Source organism: Dendrobates tinctorius, unplaced genomic scaffold (assembly GCF_039654945.1).
Source record: "Dendrobates tinctorius isolate UK_male_01 unplaced genomic scaffold, ASM3965494v1 ptg000183l, whole genome shotgun sequence".
NCBI lineage: Eukaryota > Metazoa > Chordata > Amphibia > Anura > Dendrobatidae > Dendrobates > Dendrobates tinctorius.
The window spans coordinates 10,057,501-10,078,701 of NW_027361850.1; the positions used below are offsets into that span (position 1 = coordinate 10,057,501).

Sequence of the window (21,201 nt, forward strand, 5' to 3'; positions counted from 1 at the left end):
TTCCTCCACCCCCTATTGCTTTTGGCCCACCGCTACAAATGCAAAAGGGTGACGTCATAGAACTGACGAAAGCAGAAGCTGAGCAGAACTGGTGGGAGGTAAATGGTCTTATATTATGTCTAAGGATTGGTTTCCTGCTTCTTCACATGTATTTTATAGAATAAAATAAAGTCCTTTATTAAAAATAAAACAAAACACAGTTTTCCATTTTTATTTAAAAATAACAAGCACAGTTATACTCACCTAACGCCTAATTCCACTGAATCCCTTGTCTTCTGTAATAAAACTAAAATAAAAAAGCAACAATATCCCTCACCTCTCCGTCGTTCTGCCCCACGCCGTAATCCATATCTTGGCGATGAATAGTTTTCAACCTGTACGGTGCCAAGATGCGACCGTCCAGGCTGAGAACCACTGGTGAATGAGCTGCGAGTGCAGCATCATTGACCAGCGGTGACATCATTGAGGTTACCAATGGTCAGTGAGGCTGCGTTCCCAGTTGGGGTGAACTGTGGTGACCTCAGCATCATGGGAAAAGGTTAGTGATGAGATCACCGCAGTTCAAGTTCACCATGAGAATTTATTACAGCAGACAAGGGATTCAGTGGAATTAAGGTGTTAGGTGAGTATAACTGTGTTTGTTATTTTTAAATAAAAATGGAAAACTGTGTTTAGTTTTATTTCTAATAAAGGACTTTATTCTAGCTGTATCTTTGTTTTCTATACAGCTATAGGATTAGTAATGGAGAGGTGTCTTATAGACACCTTTCCATTACTAAGCTGTGGGCTTGATGTCACCTGACAATACAAATGTGACCTCAACCCCACAAATATGAACCCCACGTGCCACCGCTACAGGGTTAATGGGAAGAACCGGTCAAAGCACCAGTATTGGCTCATCTAATAGCTGTGCCTTTTCTGGGCAGCTGCGGCCTGCTATTTTTAGATTGGGGGAGTCAATATTAATAGCCACTTACCAGCCCGAGAATACCAGCCCCTAGCTGTCTGCTTTAGCAAGGATGGTTGTCAAAAATGAGGGGGACCTCACATCATTTTTTTTAGATTATTTATTTAAATAATTAAAAAAAAAAACAGTGTGGGGATCCCTCTATTTCTATTCTTCATAACCAGCCTTGTTGAAGCTGACAGTGGAGGGTTGCAGCTCCCAGCTGTGAGTTTTGCCTGGCTGGTTATAGTAAATACAGGGGAAACGACGCTGGGTTTTTAATTTATTTATAGCACAAGTGGATGGTGAGGAATACTCTCATCAGCTGCTCCTTCTGTCATTGTTTTTAGCGGCAGCAGGTGTAGGGTGATGGGAATAATAGTCCTATTAGCCGTCACCTGCTGTCATTGTTCTGACTTGAATACAACTCTCATCATTCTCCCCTGCTTGTGCTGATAGCCGGCAGAGCAGGGGAGAATGATTAGAATGATGAAAGCCGTTGTCAGCACCTGGCTCTGAGGAACAGCGCTTACTGTACTGCTTTCCTGGCGCTGGAGCGTGTCACACAGATGAAATCCCAGTTTGTCATCCAAGTACAAGTGTGGGGGACGTTTTACGACCTGTGCTGAAGGTAAAAAAACGGACATGTCATCATGTTTTGTACACTGACATGTGCACAGACCACTCACTTGAATAGGTCTATGTGTGTCAGTGTCTCTGGTACGTTTGAAAACTGTCACCACACCTACCGGAGGCACGGACGTGTAAAAGAGCCCTTAAATTTCAATTGTTGATACCAATCAAATCCATTTCTTCAAAACTGAACCTTCATAGATTCAGACTGCAGAAAACTTCCACTGTGTATTGCGCTAGACTTCCAGCTTGTTTCTCTACAAACCAGGCTCGGACAAAAATTTAAATAATTGCACTAGGCAAATTTCAGCTATGCCTGGGTCCATTTGCAATTTCGGGAGTTTGTCTGCAAGGCTGATGGGTGCAGGAGCTGCCTGCCATTATAAGACGCAGTGGTCTAATCCATAAAACAGATGAGAGTAGTACTTGCTGTGATTTTTCAGACACAGAAATTAGGTAGCAAGCACATTCTCTAACATTGGTGAGTGTGCCGCTCGGGTGCAGTCCGCTGTGCACATGGAAACCACCATACCAGAAAACACAGTCACCTGAACGTAGCCTTATGCTGCTTCCAGTAAAAGCCAAAGATAGGTATTTTGGATCCAATTGCAGAGATGTTATATGCTATTTGTTTGTTCTGTAAGATTACGTTCCCATGGATGTTACAGAATTTCTGCACCAATTTGGTAAATTAGGTTACTTGCATTTCTTTAATTCCGTTTTTAAGTGCATTTTAACACTTTTTTTATCGTGTTTTTGACGCTGTAATTTTTTGTCTTTTGCTGGTATGTCATGTTATCAATTATACTGCTTTGTTTTTGATGCTTCCTGATTTTTGGCTTTGACAAAACTTTATTGATACAGTCATGAACGCATTACATGTAGGTTTTTTTTTAGTGCCTTTCGGGTGAGGAAATGCAAAAAAAATACTAATACATTTTATTCCTGCACATTTTATGTGGTTATTGCAATAGGGACCATGCACAAATAAAACCCAGCCTACTCCCTAAAGGAACTGAAAGGTTGTGGATTTAAAAAACAAACTGCAGGTCAGTGTGCCCGGCGTAAAGTAAAAAGCTCAGTAAGCATGAGATTTCTATAAATCCCATCCACTTAGTGGGAACTGTCGGAAGCTGCGTTTTTTGGCTCAGTGAAAATAATGTCAAAAACTAATTGTGGGAACTTAACATTACACACAATAAAAAATAGAAGCACTCAATAAAAATGTATTGTTTGAATAAAAAAAAAATGAGCACTTTTCCACCTGTCTAATACATTACATTCTGCACTGTCCTATATGGCACGCTTTTCTCTAATGCTAGATTGCCTTTAATGACATATCCATTATCATTATCTCGCAGGCAAACATTTTTCCAATGTGTCACTGTTACAGCTGCAATAGTAGAGTATAAATGGTGGTTGACAGGACCACATGAGAAATAAGCTCCCGTTTTGCTAGGATGTGCGCTTGTAGTTGGCATCTGTAACATGTTAATCTTTCTATTAGGGGCGAAATACATCCACAAATGAAATTGGCTTCTTCCCTTGCAATCTGGTGAAGCCTTATATATATGTAAGTGGAACATTTATCTGTAATATGCTTCTTTATGCTGTAAATGTGTAATTGCCTATAACACCGTGCTTGCCATGTATAAGCCTCCGCTGTAATCATACATCAGTGTGAATTTCTGTAACACTAGTCATAGTAAGTAGAAAAATGTATAGAAATAGAAATGGAATTGATTTCTTGTCCACCTGGAAGATTGGATCATTTAAGTAACCCATAGTGCATTTCTTCGGTTCTGTTTTTCCCACAAATTAACTTACTTCCCATTTATAGATATAATACTCATCACGAAGAAACATGATTTCTAGGTTTCCGTTGCGATACATAGATAGATGTGCTTCCTAATTCTATGTAAAACTGTTAAAAAATTATTTATATCATATACACTGTGTTCCAAATTATTATGCAAAAAATATTTCCTCATATTTTCTCTAAATTACCTATATGAATTGCAGTCATTGTTATTTTCCAGTCATCTACTAGTCTAGTATAATTGCAATGTTTTTGAACAAACTGCCTATGAAAACAGTATATTTTTAAAAATAAGAAACACTCAAAATGCATGTTCCAAATTATTATGCACAGCAGAGTTTTCAACCTTTTTATTTTTATTTTGAACAAAAAAATGGTCAATTGTGAAATTATAAGCATTATCAGCTTATTACAAAATGAAATCAAACAGTTTTCAAGTCAAAACTTTCTTCTAGGTGATGTTACATTTGCACATAGGACCCCTTGTTGGAAAGAAGCTTCTGAACTCTCTTGTCCATTGAATTTGTCAGTTTTTGGGTGGTTTGTGCTTCAATTGTTTTGCATGTGGACAGAATACCCTCCCAGAGCTGTTGCTTAGATGTGAACTGCCTCCCGCCATCATAGACACTCCTTTTGATGATGCTCCAGAGGTTCTCAATGGGGTTGAGGTCAGGGGAAGATGGTGGCCACACCATAAGTTTGTCCTCTTTTATGCCCATAGCAGCCAGAGATGCAGATGTGTTACTTGCAGCATGAGACGGTGCATTATCATGCATGAAAATGATCTTGCTGTGGAAAGCACAGTTCTTCCTCTTGAACCATGGCAGGAAGTGCTGTCTTAGAAACTCCACATAGATTATGGAGTTCATCTTTACCCCTTCAGGGATCCTAAAGGGGCCGACAATCTCTCTCCCCATGATTCCAGCCCAAAACATTACTCCACCTCCTCCTTGTTGGCGCCATAGCCGTGTTTTCATGGGGTGTCCATCAACCAGCCATCCTCCACTCCATCCATCTGGACCATCGAGCGTTGCACGGCACTCATCGGTGAACAAAACAGTTTGGAAGTCAGTCTTCATGTATCGTTTGGCCCACTGGAGCCGTTTCTGCTTGTGTGCAGTGGATAGAGGTGATCGACAGGATGGCTTACGCACAGCTGCAAACCTCTGAAGGACCCTGCATCTTGTTGTTCGGGGGACGTTGGAGGCACCAGCAGCTTCAAAAACTTGTCTGCTGCTATGACAAGGCATTTTTGCAGCTGCTCTTTTAACCTGATGCAATTGCCTGTTAGAAAGAGTCCTCAATTTTTCCTTATCAGCACGCACACGTGTGTGCTGGGAATCAGCTACATACTTCTTGATTGTGCGATGATCACAATGAAGTGTCTTGGCAATGTTGATTGTAGTCATGCCTTGATCTAAATACTCCACAATTTGTTGCTTCTCAGCAGCCGACACATCCTTTTTCTTTCCCATTTTGGCAAAAAATGTAGGCTGCTTAATAATGTGGAACAGCCTTCTTAAGTAGTCTTGCCTTTATTTGGACACACCTGCCAAACTAATTTGCACAGGTATCTGCAATTACTTTCAGTGATATAAAGAGCCCTGACACACATCACCATCAATGAGTTTAAATGACAAACCAAAAAATTATAACCTTATCACTCCTAAACTCTTTTTGCATAATAATTTGGAACACAGTTTATTTTCTAGGTCCCTTGCACATTGTGCTCTATTTGCTGTGGATTTATATTCTATTTTCCAGCTGGAAATCCATAGCATAATACATCAGTGCCTCGACACACAACGGCTTTTTCAGGCTTCAGAAACCGCCTGAAAAAATATCCAAAAAGGAACATAAGCATTTCTATGTAAAAACGACTTGCTGTGCATATGATCAGGTTTTTGACCATTTCAGGTTTCTAAAAACACCAAGTGGGTAAAAGAACTGATCTGACCAATCTTCTGGTGCTTTTCGCTCAGAAAGTGCTCTATACTTCAAAATAAAAGTCAATGGGAATGTTCAAAAGACACCAGAAGATGACTGGATGTATTTTTGGAGCATTTTGTCATCATTTTGCTTAAAAAAAGCAAAAAAAAATGATAACCTTTTCTTCACTATTCATTGGAGGAAAAAATTGTCCGGAATACGACAGTAAAAAAGACCTCACAAAAAACATGAGAAAACCCTTTAAAACATGCTGATGACCAAAACCAAAGAAAAAATACTCAAGAAACAACCATAAAAACTCCACAAAATGCCCTTCATATCCTAGCAATTAAAGGGATTTTCTCATGAATAAAGTTAATCAATACATCTTGAAATCATAATAAGTTCCACAATTGGATGTTTTTAAAAAAATGTTCCTGTTCTGGGATAATCTTATAAATGTGCCCCTGCTGTGTGCTGTGTAATGGCACTTTATTTAAACACATCCAGTTGTGGAAATTATTATTATTCCAAGATCTATTAATTAAAATGTACTTTGTTTGTGGGAAAGAGTCTTAGGTAAGTAGGTACCACAAATCTCATCTTCATGTTGAGGACGACTTTGCACGTAAATTGACACGCAATTGACAATTTAAATTGTTAATTTTTTTGGGTGCAATTTATCATGAACTTCACCCTTGCAAAGCATAGTGTGAAGTAATCAGCAATTCTGCAAGAAAATCTATGAATTTGTGAAAATCTTCTTAGAAGAAAAGTAAACAGCGCCTCAGTTGATGAACCCTTTTTAAGTTATTTTATATATTTTTTTAATTATTTAGCATTTTAATGTTTAATTTCAATTACTTGCAGAACGCAGTAGCCTGCAGTAACCTGTCATCCTTTATTTGGTAGGTGCATTGAATTTTCATCATTTAACCCTATAGTTAAAACTTATAAATAAGGAAACGCAGCCATAGATTGTAGGAGAAAGCAATTCACGCTCTCGTCTTTTCTTTTTCTATCTGTCTATCTATCCATCTATCTATCTATCTATCTATCTATCTATCTATCTATCTATCTATCTCTCTGTGTATGTATATGTGTACGTGTGTGTATAAAGTCACACCGACTCCATATAGCCACACTCACTCCACATGCAAAGCCCTGTATAATAAATATCTAATATATACATATCTTAATATATTCTTACCTTGTAATGTCTTCACATCCTGTTCCATCCACATGTGTCCGTATCCCAGAATTTCAAGCTGTGGAAGTTCCCCGACCGCCATATTGGGACACCCAAGTGATGGGTGTCTCAATATGGAAACTGCTGGTGGTACCAGCCTCTTGCGCAGTACCACCAGCGGAACACCATTGCCCCCCACACACACTCTGTATACGCCGTACGCACCACACACACACACACACACACTCTGAGCCGCACTGCCAGGTTGCATAATGGCACATCTCCAGGAACTTACTGCTCAGCGCCACCTGGTTCTGGACTATGGGATGGACGATATGTATGATGGGTATATGGGCATGGGACTATGGGATGGAGGATGTGTGATGGGTATATGGGCACTAGACTATGGGCTAGAGAATGTGTGATGGGCATATGGACATGTGACTATGGGGAGGAGGATATGTACTGTATGATGGGTATATGGGCACGGGACTATGGGATGGAGGATGTGTGATGAGTATATGGGCACTGAACTATGAGATAGAGAATGTGTGATGGGTATATGGGCACTGGACTATGGGATGGAAGCTGGCTGATGGGTATGTGGGCATGGGACTATGGGATGGAGGACAAGTAAGATGGGTATATGGGCATGGGATTATGGTATAGAGAATGTATGATGGGTATATTGGCACTGGACTATGGGATAGAGGATATGTGATGGTTATATGGGCACTGGACTATGGGATGATGTGTGATGGGTATATGGGCACAGGACTATGGGAAGGAGGATGTGTGATGGGTATATGGGCACTGGCCTATGGGATGGAAGCTGGCTGATGGGTATGTGGGCATGGGACTATGGGATGGAGGACACGTAAGATGGGTATATGGGCATGGGATTATGGTATAGAGAATGTATGATGGGTATATGGGCACTGGACTATGGGATAGAGGATATGTGATGGGTATATGGGCACTGGACTATGGGATGATGTGTGATGGGTATATGGGCACTGGACTATGGGATGGAGGATGTGTGATGGGTATATGGGCACGGGACTATGGGATGGAGGATTTGTATGATGTGTATATGGGCACAGGACTATGGGAACGAGGATGTGTGATGGGTATATAGGCACGGGACTATGGGATGGAGGATGTGTGATGGGTATATGGGCACGGGACTATGGAATGGAGGACGTGTATGGTGGGTATATGGGCACTGGACTATGGGATAGAGGATGTGTGATGGGTATATGGGCATGGGACTATGGGATGGAGGATTTGTAAATTTGTAATGGGTATATGGGCACGGGACTATGGTATAAAGGTTGTGTTATGGGTATATGGGCATGGGACTATGGGATGGAGGACATGTATGATGGGGAAATGGGCACTGGACTATGAGATGGAGGATATGTATGATGGGTATATGGGCACAGAACTATGGGATGGAAGATGTATGATGGGTATATAGGCACGGGACTATGGGATGGAGGATGTTTGATGGGTATATGGGCACGGGACAATAGGATGGAGGATTTGTATGATGGGTATATGGGCACTGGACTATGGGATGGAGGATGTGTGATGGGCATATGGGCACGGGACTATAGGATAGAGGATGTGTATGATGGGTATATGGGGCCTGGACTATGCGATAGAGGATGTGTGATGGATATATGGGAACAGGACTATGGTATGAAGGATGTGTGATGGGTATATGGGCATGGGACTATGGGATGGAGGATTTGTATGATGGGTATATGGGCACTGGACTATGGGATGGAGGATATGTGATGGGCATATGGGTACGGGACTATGAGATGGAGGATGTGTATGATGGGTATATGGGCACTGGACTATGCGATAGAGGGTGTGTGATGGGTATATGGGAACAGACTATGGTATGGAGGATGTGTAATGGGTATATGGGCACGGGACTATGGTATGAAGGATGTGTGATGGGCATATGGGTACGGGACTATGGGATGGAGGACGTGTATCATGCACATATGGGCACTGGACTATGCGATAGAGGATGTGTGATGGGTATATGGGAACGGGACTATGGTATGGAGGATGTGTAATGGGTATATGGGCACGGGACTATGGGATGGAGGATGTGTGATGGGTATATGGGCACTAGACTATGGGCTAGAGAATGTGTGATGGGCATATGGACATGGGACTATGGGGAGGAGGATATGTACTGTATGATGGGTATATGGGCACGGGACTATGGGATGGAGGATGTGTGATGGGTATATGGGCACTGAACTATGAGATAGAGAATGTGTGATGGGTATATGGGCACTGGACTATGGGATGGAAGCTGGCTGATGGGTATGTGGGCATGGGACTATGGGATGGAGGACAAGTAAGATGGGTATATGGGCATGGGATTATGGTATAGAGAATGTATGATGGGTATATGGGCACTGGACTATGGGATAGAGGATATGTGATGGTTATATGGGCACTGGACTATGGGATGATGTGTGATGGGTATATGGGCACTGGACTATGGGATGGAGGATGTGTGATGGGTATATGGGCACGTGACTATGGGATGGAGGATTTGTATGATGTGTATATGGGCACAGGACTATGGGAAGGAGGATGTGTGATGGGTATATGGGCACTGGACTATGGGATGGAAGCTGGCTGATGGGTATGTGGGCATGGGACTATGGGATGGAGGACAAGTAAGATGGGTATATGGGCATGGGATTATGGTATAGAGAATGTATGATGGGTATATGGGCACTGGGCTATGGGGTAGAGGATATGTGATGGGTATATGGGCACTGGACTATGGGATGATGTGTGATGGGTATATGGGCACTGGACTATGGGATGGAGGATGTGTGATGGGCATATGGGCACGGGACTATGGGATGGAGGATGTGTATGATGGGTATATGGGCACTGGACTATGCGATAGAGGGTGTGTGATGGGTATATGGGAACAGACTATGGTATGGAGGATGTGTAATGGGTATATGGACACGGGACTATGGTATGAAGGATGTGTGATGGGCATATGGGTACGGGACTATGGGATGGAGGACGTGTATCATGCACATATGGGCACTGGACTATGCGATAGAGGATGTGTGATGGGTATATGGGAACGGGACTATGGTATGGAGGATGTGTAATGGGTATATGGGCACGGGACTATGGGATGGAGGATGTGTGATGGGTATATGGGCACTAGACTATGGGCTAGAGAATGTGTGATGGGCATATGGACATGGGACTATGGGGAGGAGGATATGTACTGTATGATGGGTATATGGGCACGGGACTATGGGATGGAGGATGTGTGATGGGTATATGGGCACTGGACTATGGGATGGAGGATGTGTGATGGGTATATGGGCACGTGACTATGGGATGGAGGATTTGTATGATGTGTATATGGGCACAGGACTATGGGAAGGAGGATGTGTGATGGGTATATGGGCACTGGACTATGGGATGGAAGCTGGCTGATGGGTATGTGGGCATGGGACTATGGGATGGAGGACAAGTAAGATGGGTATATGGGCATGGGATTATGGTATAGAGAATGTATGATGGGTATATGGGCACTGGGCTATGGGATGATGTGTGATGGGTATATGGGCACTGGACTATGGGATGGAGGATGTGATGGGTATATGGGCACGGGACTATGGGATGGAGGATTTATATGATGTGTATATGGGCACAGGACTATGGGAAGGAGGATGTGTGATGGGTATATAGGCACGGGACTATGGGATGGAGGATGTGTGATGGGTATATGGGCACGGGACTATGGGATGGAGGACGTGTATGGTGGGTATATGGGCACTGGACTATGGGATAGAGGATGTGTGATGGGTATATGGGCATGGGACTATGGGATGGAGGATTTGTAAATTTGTAATGGGTATATGGGCACGGGACTATGGTATAAAGGTTGTGTTATGGGTATATGGGCATGGGACTATGGGATGGAGGACATGTATGATGGGGAAATGAGCAGTGGACTATGAGATGGAGGATATGTATGATGGGTATATGGGCACAGAACTATGGGATGGAAGATGTATGATGGGTATATAGGCACGGGACTATGGGATGGAGGATGTATGATGGGTATATGGGCACGGGACTATAGGATGGAGGATTTGTATGATGGGTATATGGGCACTGGACTATGGGATGGAAGATGTGTGATGGGCATATGGGCACGGGACTATAGGATAGAGGATGTGTATGATGGGTATATGGGGCCTGGACTATGCGATAGAGGATGTGTGATGGATATATGGGAACGGGACTATGGTATGAAGGATGTGTGATGGGTATATGGGCATGGGACTATGGGATGGAGGATTTGTATGATGGGTATATGGGCACTGGACTATGGGATGGAGGATGTGTGAAGGGCATATGGGCACGGGACTATGGGATGGAGGATGTGTATGATGGGTATATGGGCACTGGACTATGTGATAGAGGATGTGTGATGGGTGTATGGGAACAGACTATGGTATAGAGGATGTGTAATGGGTATATGGGCACGGGACTATGGTATGAAGGATGTGTGATGGGCATATGGGTACGGGACTATGGGATGGAGGACGTGTATCATGCACATATGGGCACTGGACTATGCGATAGAGGATGTGTGATGGGTATATGGGAACGGGACTTTGGTATGGAGGATGTGTAATGGGTATATGGGCATGGGTCTATGGTATGAAGGATGTGTGATGGGTATATGGGCACGGGACTATGTGATGGAGGACATGTATGATGGGGATATGGGCACTGGACTATGAGATGGAGGATTTGTATGATGGGTATATGGGCACAGAACTATGGGAAGGAGGATGTGTGATGGGTATATGGGCACGGGACTATGAGATGGAGGATATGTATGCTGGGAATATGGGCATGGGACTATGGGATAGAGGATATGTATGATGGGTATATGGGCACGGGATTATGGGATGGAGGATGTGTGATAGGTATATAGGCACTGGACAATGGGATGGAGGATATGTATGATGGGTATATGGGCATGGGTCTTTGGATTGGAGGATGTGTGATGGGTATATGGGCACGGGACTATGCGACGGAGGATGTGTGATGGGTATATGGGCACTGGACTATGGGATGGAGGATATGTATGATGGGTATATGGGCACTGGACTATGGGATGGAGGATAATCATTATTATTTGTTATAACTAACCACAGTTAGTTACTATGCCCGAGCAATGCCGGGCTCTTCAGCTAATGTAATATAAAAACATACATAAATTGTTTGTGGGAGTACAATGGGGGCTCCAAATGTTATTGACTGGTTTATTAGCTAATATGCTAGGAAAATGGCTGTAACAGCCTGCAACTCTAAGGAAAATCTTAGGTCCTCAAAGGTTTTTGTTGGCGCAGATTTACATAGACTAATAACCTGTAGTAGATTGGTAGTTTTATGTACAAAGTAGTGCACTAATACTAAAGCCAACATCTTTAGCTTGAAATTACATATATTTAGCCTATTCAATGCCAGATCCTCACCATAGGAGAAATGTAAAGTATAAATAAATAGTATTTCTATTTCCTTTTATCTTTTTCTGTCACCAATTAAATGACCCAAGCTATTCAGATCTAATTTGAATCATTATGAAGTTTTAAGAGTGATGCCATTTTGTGTTTAGGTATGCGGGTCCAATGGAAAGGAAAGAAGCTGAGCATCTCTTGGCCAGTCGATCTGATGGCACTTTCTTGGTTAGACAGAGAGTAAAAGACTCCGGAGAATTCGCAATCAGCCTAAAGTAATACAACCGTTCTATTCTTCATTGTAATAATGATTACAGAGTAAAAGTATTGTTTTCTGTTGCTTGCTTTGTTGTGGTTGACATGCTCTGACTCTTAGCTACACTTCTATATTGTTAGATTTAATCAGGAAATCAAACATATGAAGGTAACCGTTCTTGAGGGACTCTGGAGGTTGACAGAGAAAAAAGGCTTCAAAGGACTTCCTGTAAGTGAACATTTTCCCACGCTATTACATATATTTAGCTACATCAAGTTATTTGATGTCTTTTACTACAGAGGAAATATGGGATCCATGAGAAATCGCATCTGTCGTTGCGGAATAATACTTAATGAGGTTGTCCCATGAACAAAGTGCATCTTAAACAATTGACATAAAAATGACTCCAGCTCACTGTAATAGAACTTATGTGTTCGGAGCACAGGAAATGCTGTGTCAAGGCATAGAGCAATCACAAAACAGAAGAAATTCCAGCTCAGCGAATTTGTGAACAAATCACAATCCTGATTAAGGGTGCTCAGTCACCTGAAACGCGTTGATGTCGCATATCATGTAACTTACATTGCTGATGCTGTTTTATCCTCTACTGAGCACTTCCAGGGAATAAAGAAAGAAATTTGTTCACAAGTTCACTGAGCTGGATTTTCTTCTGTTTTGTGATTGCTCCATGCCTTGACACAGCGTTTCCTGTGCTCCGATCATCAGAGAATTTGTTATTTTCATGACTAATTGTATTATTGAACAACTGTAGTGCTGTCAAGGTCAAAAAGATTCCGGGGCACCAGGAAAACAATTTCTCATTGGGATAAAAAGTAACTTATTCTTTCTTTATAAGGATATGGCAGTAGTGAGGTAGATGAATCAAGCAACGTTTTGAACATGATAGGCCTTTTTCAAGTCAAAAATTACAAGTTTATAAAAAGTCAGCCAATAATAAGGTTATGGCTGACTTTTTGTAAACTTCTGCCTCAGATTTTGTTGTACTTTGAAGCTGTTTTGGACCTTGTGGGGGGTCGAGCCGAGTCTGCACAGATTGACTTTTGGTGCGTGAGAAACATCCAGTGGACTCAACTGCAGTGCTGTCGGTCAATCAAAAAGGTTAATAAGCCTGAATATTTAACAAATGTAGTAGAGCGGAAGCACACTTATGCAGTGAGGAGGCAGTGACCCACAAAGTTCCAACTCAAAGTCTCTTTAATGTGTTACGTCACAGCATTAAAGTCCAATTCACACAAGTGCATATAAACTCAGTGTCCACTTCACACAAGGGCATATAATATCAGTGCGTAGTATCAGTGTCCATTTCACCGCACTACATAATATACGGCAACTTTCCGTTTATACAGTCCCTTAACACGCTGGACCTCCCACCCAGTAATCGTGGGCGACTGCAGTGCCATATTAAAGTCTCTTTACTCACAGCCGTACACGTCCTTGATATCCTCCGGATTACAGCTGGGAACCATATCCTCCTGTTTGCAGTCGTTAAACACGCTAGTCCTCCTTCGGTCACAGGACATCCACCTCCGGTTCACCTCCAGGCACAGGACATCCACCACCGAGACCAGTCACCCTGGACGGTAACACCGCTGTGTACGCTGCGGGTGCCAGGCTATTCAGCTGCCTTGGCTGCTGGCTCCTCTGGCCTATGTTGCCTCACACAGGTATAGTTCTGCAAAGCCGACTGTTCTGCACCACATAACACACCAGACTAACTCTGACATTACACCTGAACGAACCTTTGGCCTTCATCCACATAGAAAACCCAGGGCTGGAATGAAACGGACTGCACATCTACCATCCTGCAGTCTGTTTTATAGCACAACATACCAGAGCAGGTTTTCCCTACATCTGCCTTGGACCCTAGCATGTCCAAGGCTAGCACTTATTTTATTTTTAGTCTGCATTGCAGTCACAGCTATGCTCGTGACTGCCATGCACTCCTTTGGCCTTCATACACCTCAGTGCACATCCTGGAGAGAACACACAGTGACCCCTACGTGTGACACTGGACACTGCCTCACATATCCCCCCCTGTTCATACCTGTGGGGTTGAACACTGTCACCCCATATGTGCGCGAAACAGGGTATCCGCATGACCCTGTGACATCCCCGCCCGACAATGCACTAAGAAACCAGAGTAAGGACTGGAACCATCGATTGGCACATATAACCCTCCCCTTTGTGTTTCTCCTCCATACTTTATTACGGAACCACCCACCTCCCCGTTCTCCGTAGCAGACGCCATGCCCACTTTCATGATTAACTGTAGATTTGGTCCGGTTTTGGGTGGTCTCGAGCTTGTTTATTTTGGGTCCACTAACCCCACAGCTCATCCCGTGACCTAAGTACCTGCCTTCGGGTCCCTGGTACCATTTCCTCTGTACCCTTACACTGAATGCATACCGTGATCTCCGGCGCCATACTTATATACTTACCTGACCGGGAGGAGCTTTGCCGCGGCGCTTCTCTTCTCGCTGGAGACCGGGGCAGGAGTTCGTTGTCAGAATCGCGCATGCGCATAGCGCTATCAGGCGTCATTTTACTGAAGATACATTTGCAATGTGTCTTCAGCAATATGGCGCAGGACAGCGCGGTATGGGCAAGTGCATACTCCGGCGTCACACTCCTTCCCCGGCCTCCAGCAGTACGGGACAGCGCTGGAGCACAGGGAAGAAAGCTGAGTATACAGTGGCATTTAAAAGTTTGGGCACCCCTGGTCAAAATTACTGTTATTGTGACCAGTTAAGCAAGTTGAAGATGGAATGATCTCTAAAAGGGCTAAAGTCAAAGATGACACATTTTCTCTGTATTTTAGGCCAAAAAAATTATATATTGTCATTTTTTACATTTTAAAAATTACAATAAGGAAATTAGGCCAATGCAAAAGTTTGGGCACCCTGCATAGTTAGTACCTAGTAGCACTTCCTTTTAAAATATCACAGCTTGTAAACGCTTTTAGTAGCCAGCCAAGAGTCTTTCAATTCTTGTTTGATGGATTTTCATCCATTCTTCCTTGGAAAATTCTTCCATTTCTGTGAGATTCCTGGGTCGTTTTGCATGCACTGCCACAGATTTTCAATGATGATCGAATCGGGGGACTGTGAGGGCCATTGAAAAACCTCTAGCTATCGCCTTTTGAGGTAGTCTATTGTGGATTTTGATGTGTGTGATCATTATCCATTTGTAGAAGCCATCCTATTTTCAAATTCAGCTTTTTTACACATGGTGTTATGTTTGCATCAAGAATTTGTTGAAATTTCATTGACTCCATTCTTCCCTCTACCTGTGAAATGTTCCCTGTGCCATTGTCTGCAACACAACTCCAAAGCATGATTGATCCATCCCCATGCTTAATGGTTGGAGAGATGTTCTTTTCCTGAAATTCTATGCAATTTTTTCTCTGCACATACCTTTGATCATTGCGACCAAAGAGTTTTATTTTAACTTCAACGATTCACAGGACTTGTTTCTAAAATGCATCGGGCTTGTTTATATGTTCTTTTGCATACCTCTGATGCTAAATTTTATGGTGAGGGTGCAGGAGAGGTTTTCTTCTGATAACTCTTCCATGAAGGCCATATTTGATAAGGTGTCTCTGAACAGTAGAACAATTACCACAACTCCAGAATCTGCTAAATCTTTCTGAAGGTCTTTTGCAGTCAAGTGGGGGTTCTGATATGCCTTTCTAGCAATCCTACAAGCAGCTCTCTCTGAAATTTTGCTTGGCCTTCCAGACCTTATCTTGACTTCCACTGTTCCTGTAAACTACTATTTCTGAATTACATATTGAACTGAGGAAAGGACAACATGAAAACGCTTTGCTATCTTCTTATAGCCTTCTCCTGCTTTGTGAGCCTCCACCATTTTCATTTTCAGAGTGCTAGGCAGCTGCTTAAAAGAACCCATGGTGGCTGTTTTTTCGCACAAGGTTAGAGGAGGCTATGTGTTTCTAAACCTGTGGAATCTGCATCAGCTGGCCTTTCCTAACATTGAGGGTGAACAAGCCATATCCCTTACAGGCTAATTAAGGTCTGAAACCTTGGTCAAAGTTATCTGAGCACACAAATCTCCAAAGGTGCCCAAACTTTAGCATCGGACCATTTTTCTTTTTGTAATTTTTAAAATGTAAAAAAATTACAATGTTTATTACTTTTTTGCCTAAAATACAAAACAAATGTGTCATCTTTAACTTTAGGCCTTTTAGAGATCATTTTATCTTCAACTTGCTTAACTGTTCACAATAGCAGTCATTTTGACCAGGGGTGCTTAAACTTTTGTATGTCACTGTAAATGTGTTTTTTTTTGTATGTGTACAGTTTAATAGGGGTGAGGGGGACCATACATATCAGGATAGGGGGTGAGGGGTAGCATGCATACCAGGATTGGGGGTGAGAGGACCATGCATACCAGGAAAGGGGGGTGAGAGGACCATGCATACCAGGATATGGGGGTGAGGGGACCATGCATACCAGGATAGGGGGGTGAGGGGACAATGCATACCTGGATAGGGGGTTGAGGGGTAGCATACATACCAGGATAGGAGGGTGAGGGGACAATGCATACCAGGATGAGGAATGGGGTGTTTTGCATACCATGTTTGGGGGGGTGAGGGAACCATACATACCAGAATAGGGATGAGGGGTCCATGCATACCATTATAGGGATGAGGGGGCCATACATAGAAGGATAGCGATGAAGGGGTACCATGCATACCAGGATAGGGATGAGGGGGCCATATATAGCAAGATAGGGATAAAGGGGTGCCATGCATACCAAGATAGGAGGGGAGCAGTACATACCAGGATGGGAGACCATATACCAATAACAATGCTCGCCACCCGGGCGTAGAATGGGTTCATAGCTAGTATAGTATAAAGTGTTGAGATGTTTATATAGTATGGTGCTGTGTATATAGAGTGGAATCCAATATAGCATTGCTAGAGCCCATTATACTGTATGGAGTAATATATAGGGCCCCTTAGACTGTATGGAGCAATATATGGGGACTAGAGTTGAGCGAAACGGGTGGAAAAAAATTCAAAAGTCGCCGACTTTTGGCAAAGTCGGGTTTCATGAAACGAAACCCGACCCTAGGATGAGGTCGGCCACGAGGTCGGCGACTTACGCGCCAAAGTCGCATTTCAAAAGTTTGTTTTGCGCTCTTTTTCAGCCAATCAGGATCCACGGACACTGTGGGCAACGTGATGACATAGGCACGGGTCACCACCATCTTTCAGAAGGGCATGCAAGTGATTGGCTTGCTTTGGTGGGCGTCACAGGGGGTATAAAAGGGCGTGCACGCCGACCGCCATCTTACTTCTGCCGATCTCAGTATAGGGAGAGGTTGCTGCTGATTCTGTAGGGAGAGCGTTAGGCAGGGAAGAAGACCAAAAAACTGCTTCTGCTGCTAGCGATTTGGCCTGCACAACACACCAGTCACTGTGTGTGCAGTGCAAGGGGAGGCTATATAGTGGTGTATCAGTGGTGTTGGTTGTTGGGCTGCCTTCTAAGGCTTCCTGACAGGCTGGCATTGCTGTTTACCCACTGCTCCGCAAACTGCTTTTTTAAAAGCAATCCAATCTCCCTTATCCTCTAGTCACTTTGGTCACATCTGTGCCATCGAGCCTGTCACATAGAGCTCAGATATTCATTGGGCCTCAAACTGCTTTTTTAAAAGCAATCCCAATTTGTTTTTTTTGTCCTGCTGAGAAGAAAAAAAACTGCTTCTGCTGCTGATAGCAATTTGGCCTGCACAACACACCAGTCACTGTGTGTGCAGTGCAAGGGGAGGCTATATTGTGGTGTATCAGTGGTGTTGGTTGTTGGGCTGCCTTTTAAGGCTTCCTGACAGGCTGGCATTGCTGTTTACCCACTGCTCCGCAAACTGCTTTTTTAAAAGCAATCCAATCTCCCTTATCCTCTAGTCAATTAGGTCACAGCTGTGCCATCGAGCCTGTCACATAGCGCTCAGATATTCATTGGGCCTCACACAATCCAAAAGTGTCCAGTGTCCAAAAGTGTGTGCAGAGATTCAAAATCTCACTTATCCTCTAGTCACTTAGGTCACAGCTGTGCCATCGAGCCTGTCACATAGCGCTCAGATATTCATTGGGCCTCACACAATCCAAAAGTGTCCAGTGTCCAAAAGTGTGTGCAGAGATTCAAAATCTCACTTATCCTCTAGTCACTTAGGTCACAGCTGTGCCATCGAGCCTGTCACATAGCGCTCAGATATTCATTGGGCCTCACACAATCCAAAAGTGTCCAGTGTCCAAAAGTGTGTGCAGAGATTCAAAATCTCACTTATCCTCTAGTCACTTAGGTCACAGCTGTGCCATCGAGCCTGTCACATAGCGCTCAGATATTCATTGGGCCTCACACAATCCAAAAGTGTCCAGTGTCCAAAAGTGTGTGCAGAGATTCAAAATCTCACTTATCCTCTAGTCACTTAGGTCACAGCTGTGCCATCGAGCCTGTCACATAGCGCTCAGATATTCATTGGGCCTCACACAATCCAAAAGTGTCCAGTGTCCAAAAGTGTGTGCAGAGATTCAAAATCTCACTTATCCTCTAGTCACTTAGGTCACAGCTGTGCCATCGAGCCTGTCACATAGCGCTCAGATATTCATTGGTCCTCACACAATCCAAAAGTGTCCAGTGTCCAAAAGTGTGTGCAGAGATTCAAAATCTCACTTATCCTCTAGTCACTTAGGTCACAGCTGTGCCATCGAGCCTGTCACATAGCGCTCAGATATTCATTGGGCCTCACACAATCCAAAAGTGTCCAGTGTCCAAAAGTGTGTGCAGAGATTCAAAATCTCACTTATCCTCTAGTCACTTAGGTCACAGCTGTGCCATCGAGCCTGTCACATAGCACTCAGATATTCATTGGGCCTCACACAATCCAAAAGTGTCCAGTGTCCAAAAGTGTGTGCAGAGATTCAAAATCTCACTTATCCTCTAGTCACTTAGGTCACAGCTGTGCCATCGAGCCTGTCACATAGCGCTCAGATATTCATTGGGCCTCACACAATCCAAAAGTGTCCAGTGTCCAAAAGTGTGTGCAGAGATTCAAAATCTCACTTATCCTCTAGTCACTTAGGTCACAGCTGTGCCATCGAGCCTGTCACATAGCGCTCAGATATTCATTGGGCCTCACACAATCCAAAAGTGTCCAGTGTCCAAAAGTGTGTGCAGAGATTCAAAATCTCACTTATCCTCTAGTCACTTAGGTCACAGCTGTGCCATCGAGCCTGTCACATAGCGCTCAGATATTCATTGGGCCTCACACAATCCAAAAGTGTCCAGTGTCCAAAAGTGTGTGCAGAGATTCAAAATCTCACTTATCCTCTAGTCACTTAGGTCACAGCTGTGCCATCGAGCCTGTCACATAGCGCTCAGATATTCATTGGGCCTCACACAATCCAAAAGTGTCCAGTGTCCAAAAGTGTGTGCAGAGATTCAAAATCTCACTTATCCTCTAGTCACTTAGGTCACAGCTGTGCCATCGAGCCTGTCACATAGCGCTCAGATATTCATTGGTCCTCACACAATCCAAAAGTGTCCAGTGTCCAAAAGTGTGTGCAGAGATTCAAAATCTCACTTATCCTCTAGTCACTTAGGTCACAGCTGTGCCATCGAGCCTGTCACATAGCGCTCAGATATTCATTGGGCCTCACACAATCCAAAAGTGTCCAGTGTCCAAAAGTGTGTGCAGAGATTCAAAATCTCACTTATCCTCTAGTCACTTAGGTCACAGCTGTGCCATCGAGCCTGTCACATAGCACTCAGATATTCATTGGGCCTCACACAATCCAAAAGTGTCCAGTGTCCAAAAGTGTGTGCAGAGATTCAAAATCTCACTTATCCTCTAGTCACTTAGGTCACAGCTGTGCCATCGAGCCTGTCACATAGCGCTCAGATATTCATTGGGCCTCACACAATCCAAAAGTGTCCAGTGTCCAAAAGTGTGTGCAGAGATTCAAAATCTCACTTATCCTCTAGTCACTTAGGTCACAGCTGTGCCATCGAGCCTGTCACATAGCGCTCAGATATTCATTGGGCCTCACACAATCCAAAAGTGTCCAGTGTCCAAAAGTGTGTGCAGAGATTCAAAATCTCACTTATCCTCTAGTCACTTAGGTCACAGCTGTGCCATCGAGCCTGTCACATAGCGCTCAGATATTCATTGGGCCTCACACAATCCAAAAGTGTCCAGTGTCCAAAAGTGTGTGTAGAGATTCAAAATCTCACTTATCCTCTAGTCACTTAGGTCACAGCTGTGCCATCGAGCCTGTCACATAGCGCTCAGATATTAGTGGGCCTCACATAATCCAAAAGTGTCCAGTGTCCAAAAGTGTGTGCAGAGATTCAAAATCTCACTTATCCTCTAGTCACTTAGGTCACAGCTGTGCCATCGAGCCTGTCACATAGCGCTCAGATATCAGTGGGCCTCACACAATCCAAAAGTGTCCAGTGTCCAAAAGTGTGTGCAGAGATTCAAAATCTCACTTATCCTCTAGTCAATTAGGTCACAGCTGTGCCATCGAGCCTGTCACATAGCGCTCAGATATTCATTGGGCCTCACACAATCCAAAAGTGTCCAGTGTCCAAAAGTGTGTGCAGAAATTCAAAATCTCCCCTGTCCTATAGACACCTTGTACCTTGTTTTACATACTATATAGTTTGTTGGATTTTGTCTACATTTCTACCAAAAATGAGGAAGGCTGGTGGAAGAGGCCGTGGAATTGGGCGGGGGTTGGCAGCTGGTAATGATGGTGTTGGTGGTGGATCTGATGGTAGTGGCAAGAGCAAAATAGGACCGAATGCAGGAGGTGTTGAGCCTGCGTCATCGTCTGG

At 43.6% G+C, this 21,201-nt stretch overlaps 1 protein-coding gene across 3 annotated transcripts in view; it reads left to right on the plus strand.

The window, feature by feature from the left end:
* VAV1 (vav guanine nucleotide exchange factor 1) overlaps positions 1-21,201 on the plus strand; it is a 171,443-nt gene that overhangs the window by 139,338 nt on the left and 10,904 nt on the right. For all 3 annotated transcript variants that reach the window (XM_073552033.1, XM_073552034.1, XM_073552035.1), the window contains exons 20-24: positions 1-98; positions 3,087-3,152; positions 6,198-6,235; positions 12,221-12,337; positions 12,459-12,546. The exon at positions 1-98 is cut by the window's left edge and continues 39 nt beyond it. In XM_073552033.1, the coding sequence (XP_073408134.1) occupies positions 1-98; positions 3,087-3,152; positions 6,198-6,235; positions 12,221-12,337; positions 12,459-12,546 (407 nt within the window). The remainder of the gene's footprint in view (positions 99-3,086; positions 3,153-6,197; positions 6,236-12,220; positions 12,338-12,458; positions 12,547-21,201) is intronic.